We start from the raw sequence: 8,365 nt of genomic DNA on the forward strand, positions 1-8,365 counted from the left end.
GAATGGGAGAATTTGATAGGTTTGTTTGTGTTTTTATTTTTTTAAATAATTTTTTTAATTGAAGAATTGTTTAGGATTTATTTTGCCCACATGGAGTCCATGTCATTGAAAAACTGGGTCCATATACTAAATTACAAAAATATCCTTGCAACATCATCAAATTTAATAGAGTTTTAGATGGAGTAGATGGCATAGGCAAATTGGATCACCAAACCTTGGTGAGGGGGGAAAGGGGTCATTTTAAGTTCAAGGGGGCAAAGTGATATTTTGCCGTAATTTCAGGGGGCACTGATGTAATTAAGCCTTTAAAATATGTTTTTTTTTTCCCCAGATTCAAACTTTAATTTCTTTAAAGATAATAATATTAATTCTTTGGTTTTGTTTATACCCAATTGGGGCGTAAACTGGTTTGGGTCGTGGAATGTATGAAACTCCCATATCTAATTCCAAAAGATGGGAATGAAAGATGTTCATTCTTGTGTTTGGTAACATTAGGAAATAAATACCAGGAAATGTCACTTTCTCTCATTCTCATATTTGGTATGCAATATTAAGAATGGAAAGTTGATTTTTCCAATAATACTATTGAGGCCCAAAAAATCCATGGCTTGGCCCAAATGAATTCCCGGCCCAGCGCAATACTTTATTGAGATTCCCGACTTGGAACACACAAAAGTCCGCCATGCACGAGTCACACTCCACGTGCCATGCCAAATAAATAATCCGTCATGCTAGGAATCGAGATTAAGATTATAAAATGCATTAGCTCTGCAAATCCATGGTAATTATCCCGTCAAGCATAATAATTAAAAGCATGCCAAGCGACATGCCATGCAAAGCAGGAAGTCATTATTACACACCCAACCACGCTACAAGCCTAAGTGGGCCCAAGCCACTCGAATGCCCGGGGCTTGCTTGAGTGGGTTGTGGCATGGATGATAATAAGTTGTTATGAGGCCCATTGATGGGCCGAGAAATGTAGATTCCGGGTTGCTTGGGAGCCTCGGAACCCAATCCTATTTCTTAGGCCCAAACATATGGGTGAGCACAAAAGGAAAAATATCTCAACCAAAATAACCCAACCAAAATATCCCAACCAAAAAGCCCAATCAAAATGGTCCACTAAAATTAACCCATATAGCCAAAATACTTGATGAGATTAGCCCATTTGTTTGGTAGGTTGACTTGCTATCTTAGGAGACCCATACAATTAGAAGTAAGAAGCAGCAAAGGCTCCATCTTTTGGCTGAAAGACAAAGCCACATGAGGAGCTTGGAAGACCATGTGGGCTGCTGGGAGGGAAGGAACAAGTTTTCAAGCAAAACATCCAAGGAACCAAAAGATATTGGCGTGCAAGGAGCCACCCTCCGAACCAGAATGTATACCAATTTCTTTCCTTCATCAGATCTGACCATGAAGGAGGAAAAGAAAGGGAGAGAAGGAGATATCTGAAAATAGGAATTCATCACTAGGGCAGCTGCGGGAAAAGGACCTTGAGCTCCCAAAATCCTTGATTTTGTGCAAAAGAGCAGAGTAGATTTCACCAAAATAGGATGATTGAAGGGATGAGGGGAGAAAGGATGGCTTCCAGTGGCTATAAATAAGGTCTCTTCTACCCAACGAAAATCACCCACAACCAGAGAGCAAGCTTCCTCTCTTACTTACAAAAACCCAGCAATTTCGTGCATTATTCACCCTTCTTCCCCATTTTCCCTCTTCTTGCAGATTGTTCTAATATTTGACAGAGTCACTGTCAAGCTGCCGGAAGAAACACTCAAGCCACCCTTTTCTTTCTCTCCCTTATTTCTTAGCCAAATCTACTTGCAAACCTTTCATCTCTTATCTGGGCACCCTCTCTTCCTTCCAAGAACACATAATCTTCCTTTTAGTGCTAAACTCATGCCAATTTGCTTCCATGCTACGATTTCCTCATGCCAAGCTAAGAACTCATCTATAAGCACTAAAAATCTATCTGTAAGCATCCATTATTTTTGTTGGTGAAGGTAATCAAGGTGTTTCCTAAGGCTTTACTATCTTTTCGAATAAGGCTTTACTATCATTTCGAAACATTTTGGGGTCTGATCTTTGAACTCAGACACAAGGGATATTTTCTTCAGTTTGCTCCTTACTACAGCCCAGTCCATTTGTAGGTGCCAGAAAAAAAAGACCCCTACAAATTCTCTTTTTTATTTTAAAGTTTCTAATGAAAGGTGGTATTTAAAAAGTAAAATAGAGGTACGTTAGTTTTAAAAAAATTGCATTAAATGTTTTCCCAATTAAGGGAAAAATATTCCTAAGGAGGGCCAACGGTATGAAATTCCTCTTAATTGGGAAGTTCATACCCGTCGGTTAGAATGCAATTTCATAACATTTCCAAGGTTCTAAACTTTGAACCAAACGACCCCTAGTGTTGGGTATTCAACTCTTTCTAATGGGAGATTCAGTTTGTTTATTTCGATGATGTATATGGATTAAAATTCATTAGATTAATCCAATTATTAAGATTTTTTTTAAATGCTAGAAAAATATTCGTGTATATATATATATATATATATATATATATATATATAATCCCATTCCATTGAGAGATCCCTCAAATTATTTTATTTAGGGGAAATCCTTTAGGGAACCATGCTAATTTTTTTTCAACGATCCAAACTGTCTATTTTTCAAGTCTTCATTCATAGATCATCCTTTAAAAAAAATCAGACAAAGTGAAAATCATTAAGGCATCTAATTGTGCACAACAAAATCAATGAATACGGTGCTTCAAGAAAGTATTTAAATTTTAATAGCTTAATTGAATGGTCAAATGATATCGAATTCAAGTGAAATTTTTTTTTTTGGTAGGGATCTTTAAATGAATATTTATATATAACAGAAGCTCTCTCTCTCTCTCTCTCTCTCTCTCTCTCTCTATATATATATATATATATATATATTAGTTTGAACCTAAAACCAATCACATGAATTAAGGCACATAACCATCTCCATATGGATTTTGAAATGCTTTCAAATATATAAACAGAGACATTGCTAAAACAGGAAAGAGGGCCAACACCATCAGTAGTTTCCGATTGGGGAAACAATGGAATGCATAATACTATTATGTATACTATTATATACTTCACGTGGTTAGCAGCATTATGAGATACAAACGTTTTTATTATTACAATACAATGTGTATCTTGCATCTCGATTATAAAATAATTTAGAGAGAATGCCAGCTATGTTTCTTAAAGTTGTGTTTGTCAAATTTGTTGTTCCCCAAATGTAAATTCAGGCAGAGATGATGATTAGGAAGCTCCATTAGAAAAAATTAGGTGTAGGATTACTACCTCAAGATGCAGCTTTTAAAAAAAAAAATAAAAAAAAATCAGAAAGTTTGATTTTATTATTATCTTATGAGAACTTTAATAAATGGATAATGAGGATCAAAACAATCTAGTAAAAGTCAAATGATGATTGATTATTCTCTTATTACATTAACCATCCACCCCAGAAATTAGGGTTTAGTTTGTAGCTAACCCTTTTTCTAATTACTAATTCGGCTTCTAGACTTTATTGGATTTTGCTTAATTAACTACTAACATTAATCCACTATGCTATTTTTCATATTGGGTCTCTATCCACCACTTTTAAAGAATTATAAAATGAGGTGGATTATTGCATAATAGGTAATCTCACATACTGGTATCTCGTAAGGAAAGTTGGTGAGAACTAGGGTTTCTAGCATTTTCGGGCAGCTACTTTCGACGGTTATGAAGACATAATCTCGAACTGATCTTTTGAGATAGTAAGGGAGTGCGACGTTGGTTTTTAAAGGCTTCCTCTTTGCAACAATCCAAAACAACTGATAAGGAAAACTGTGACAATGTGCCCTCTACGACATTGTGCATGCTTCACCATGAGGAACTCAAACAACGTTTCGGAGCAAACCTGTGACCCGATTAGAAATTTTTTAAAAAAAAAAACCCGTGAAGCCTGGTCCAAACCCAATAATTTAGGGTTGGACCGAGTCAACTCTCCTATTTATAAGTGCGAAGCGAAAAGGGAGTCTGCCTTCCTGATCAACTATCATGCATACATTAGGATTTGCCGCCAACAGAGCCTGGACTATCTCAGTATGGCCCTGAGCGGAAGCCAAAGGGAGAGTGCAAAAGTGACAAATATGTTGGCAAAATCAAGGTGGCTGGGCAAAGCTTACACATGCAAAGGAGAGTCTTGCGATGTTGTTAGAGAAACTCCTTAAAGGATGAGCGTGTCTTTATGGATCAATATGTTGCATGAATTAATTAAATTCTTATTTTTGTTTTACACATGTTATGCCTCACACAGTAATTTTGTATCTTTTATGTCAACTTTAGTAGTAATCCCCATTCCCATATATGCTTGCTTAAGCCCGTTTTGGTTCGGCTCGTCCAGACCCTTTTTTCTAAATCCTTAACCTTATTTTAGACTTAATCAAAATAATAAAATATGTGGAATAAATTAATAAACTTCTTATTTTCTTTACGAATGTTATGAATCAAGCTAATTTGTTCAATGTTGTCTAAACATTTGTAACATAAACTTATTATAAAAGATATTGAACTATAACTTTACATCCAAGTGTACTCCTTAACCTTATTTAATACTTAATTGAAATAATGTAATACATTGCATGAATGAATAAAATTCTCATTTTTGTTTTACACATGTTATGAACTCATCAGTTCATATTTTTAATGTTGTCTAAAATTTTGTAATAAAAACTTATAAAATACTTAGAAATAAATTTATATATAATAAAAAAAAAAGTCATGCTCATTGCAAAATAAGTAAATAAGTCAAAAAGGCATTAGAAATTATTTTAAAATAGAAAATTTTACTATATATATATATATTTTTTCTAAAGACCCGGAATCTTGCTCTTGCTTTGCCCTCTATGTCTTTGTGAAGGTCTGCAACACATCGTGATGGTCACCGGTTCACATAAAACAAGGCCGGACCACTTTTTCTTCTTCATCTCCCATCACCTTTATCTTTAACTTCTCAATCAACTACCCTATAAAACATAATATATAATACTAATATATAGGCATACATTCATAGCTTTTGCTTTTATAATCCTACTTCACGTTCCTCCCAATTAGAACATGCAAAAGGTGATCACTTACACCCTGAATTGATTTTGGTCGTCCAATTGGTATGGAGTGGTCGAAAAAGAGATGGTAGATATTTTCCATTTGCCATGTAGCCTCTCCCATTTGGATTTGGATGTATTGGGGTCAAGGCCTTAGAAAAGGGTTAATTATGCCTATGTACAAATTTAAATAAATTAGCTTGTAATTAGGAAATTGGTCATCATAAGTAAACTGGAGAAATGTGATTTTACCTATATGCATGATTGACACCGCTTGAAACATATATTTTAGTGGGAAATATTCTGTGACTAGAAAAATGCTTATCCATTTAGAACACTCCTTATCCAAGAAGCATGATTTTGTAACTCATTGGAGGAACAGCCTTTCCAGAGTCACTCCAACACAGTCATTGTTTGGTACCAAATTTATGAGGCAAAATCAAACATAGGGTTGGACAAAGATAAAGTGGTATAGATATTCATGAAAACATTTACTACTCTAGTAGCTCTTTGGCTTGGCTTGTTCCCCTTTTTTCCACTCTTGAAAACAACTCATTGCCAAGGTGGTCACCGATGTGTGCATCCACAAGCACTCCGGAGACACTCCTACAACTGTTTGCAAGGGCTCGACCAACTTCAGCTGCATCATCAGGTTGGTTTACTACAAAGGGGCTTCCTCCTTTGAAAATCTCAAGCTTGTTTATAGTGAATGAGCCATCAACTTCCACTACTTCCTTGAAGTCTTGTAAGCTTGAAGCATACACAGGAATATTGAAGTTGTCACGTTTCTCGCTAGTGATAAGACCCTGTGGAAATTGATAATTATGAGTTATATTAATCTATGGATCACAATTTTATAAGTGAAAAATAGTAATATGTGATACAAAAGAATAATCTAAACCTAAATATTCATTTTACTATATTTATCAGCATATTGTCGATCACACATTTTTTTAACTGATCTAAATGTGCTTGTCCTGTGATAAAATATTATGATTATATTTCTGTTTTAAAAACAAGGTACCCAATGAGAAAAATCAAAGGGACAATTGGAGGGGTTGATCGATTTTTGGGATACCATCCAACGGCTAGAATTAGCAGAACTTAATCATGATCAGTAAGAAGTCATAATATAAGGTCGTGAAACCAATAACATCAAATCATGCATAAATGTTTAATTTGTATGATTATTACCTCTTGGACAAGATCATTCCAAGCATCCTGAAAGTGGGTCCCAAATAGAAGGCCTGGGCCACTTTGGTCAGTGGGGTCCACTGATGTTCTACCCAAACAGACAAGAAACATGGAGCCACCTTTCTTGAGCTCCTTGGCTCTTAACCTGAGAAAGCTTGCCAAGTCTGCCTGGAACTGCTTCTTGTATGCATTGACTGTGCTCTCCTTCGCTCCATGAATGAACACCCTTCCTTTGTTGTAGGCCGCTGATCTCTTGTCTACCACACTCTCTGGCACCTGGGTCCCACCCAAGACATAAAAATATTATTTAATTAATATTAATATGACCGTGTCTAAAATTTGAAATTTGTACTTCAAATAGCTATTGAAATCCCAAGCAAGCATTTTGCATAAAGTAGCCTCACACACAGTGCTTTTGTTTCATCCTTTTGGTCAAACCATTTGCAGCTTTCAGTTGCTGGGAAGTTGTTAATCTAGTTTTGTGCCTAGAATTTTGCACCTTGCTACTATGCTATACTATAAACAATGAAGTAATTTAAGCAACTAAATTAAATTAGTGCAAGTAATTATGGACTAAATAATTACTTGTGAGAGCCAGTGCAAGGAAAACGCAGAGTGGAAAAGGTCAATGGACATCGACGGGAAAAGCCTCCGGTAGAAGGAGCCCGGGACTCCCGCAGCGAAGTAGGAGCGGTGGCTGTCGGCAGCGAGGGTCTCCTCCATGCTACTGCCATGGTTAGCCAATGGAGGGAAGAGTTGGAAGAGGGTGTTGAAGTCATTGCTAGGGAGATCAGAGAAAAAGGCTGAGAACTCAGGTGGGTTATATCCCAAGGCCTCATAGCGCTTGGCAATGTGCTTGATGATCACATCTACGGTGTTGATGGTGTTGCTTCCACTTGAGCAACCAAGGTCCGCAACCACAAAGGGCACTTCTGGAGAGCTCAGTTGCACTCTGTCTAGGGTTTCTTTAAGCAGGTGAAGCATGGATCTTGCATGTATGGCCTGAAAAATGAAAGAAAATAGTATTGTGGCACAGCAACTTGAAACATAATGAAATTTTGACGAAACAATTAACATAGTTAATGGAATAATTACCTGGGCTTTGGAATTGTTAGCATAGCTGGACTCTCCTTTGCCTCCTTTCATGCTAAATATCTTCTCGAGCTTTATACTTGAAACTAAAACATTGTCCCCCTTGGGAGCCATGAACATGATCGATTAAAAAGAAATATTTGTAATAAGATTGATGCAATGGTGAGGGTGAAGGGGAGAGTTGGTAAATGGGGAGTATATATAGAGGGAGAGAGAGAGGGAGGGCTGTTGTTTTTCAGAAGAGTGTGACAATGAATTATGACATTTTGGAGTGGCATGATGATATCGAGCAACATCTTTAATTGTGTTCCTTAATGTGCACCAAGTTGGCGCAATGCTGTTTAATTAGCATAAAAGTATGGCCCTATATGTTTGTCATTTTGTCTACACTTTGATTTTCAATATTATTGAACTTTTTGATATTTTGTCCTTTATTATTATGCTTCAATATCCTAGAGATGTTGGTTGTTTCTACTTTTTTTCTTTTTTTTTTTGGTTTTGTTTTTTTGTTGACAATTTACCACACAGACTTTGCATTTGGTGTTAATGCATCACCTCCCTTAACTTCCATCTATTCTTACCTTCAAAAATTCCAACACCCTAAAATTTGTTTACACACCCATTTCATGTCATAATTATCCTAATTTTATCACTATAGTAAACAAAACAATATGACCCACCCCAACACCTAAACCCACGACAGCTGCTCCCCATACGAGAGAGAGAGAGAGAGAGAGAGAGAGAGAGAGAGAGAGAGAGAGAGAGGATGGTGATCGGGAACAGTTGGCCGGGAGGGAAAGGAGGAAGTGGAGGTGGTTACCATGGGTGTGGGTTAGTGTTCCTTATCATTTATCTTTTGTTTGTATTTTAATTATAGAGAAATTGAAGAAATGTCCTTTGTAAGTCACCCATGTGCACATGATTTAATAGAAAATTTGATCCATAAGAATTTTG

General features: G+C 36.4%; 1 protein-coding gene across 1 annotated transcript; it reads right to left on the minus strand.

Moving 5' to 3' along the window:
- Window positions 1-5,619: 5,619 nt before the first annotated feature.
- Window positions 5,620-7,525, minus strand: LOC117625448 (indole-3-acetate O-methyltransferase 1-like). Its single transcript, XM_034357001.1, has 4 exons — window positions 7,415-7,525; window positions 6,905-7,321; window positions 6,320-6,595; window positions 5,620-5,931 (listed from the first exon to the last, which is right to left on the minus strand). The coding sequence occupies exons 1-4, from the start codon at window positions 7,523-7,525 to the stop codon at window positions 5,620-5,622; spliced, it is 1,116 nt and encodes a 371-aa protein (XP_034212892.1).
- Window positions 7,526-8,365: the final 840 nt, after the last annotated feature.

This window comes from Prunus dulcis, chromosome 4, assembly GCF_902201215.1.
Source record: "Prunus dulcis chromosome 4, ALMONDv2, whole genome shotgun sequence".
Classification (NCBI taxonomy): domain Eukaryota; kingdom Viridiplantae; phylum Streptophyta; class Magnoliopsida; order Rosales; family Rosaceae; genus Prunus; species Prunus dulcis.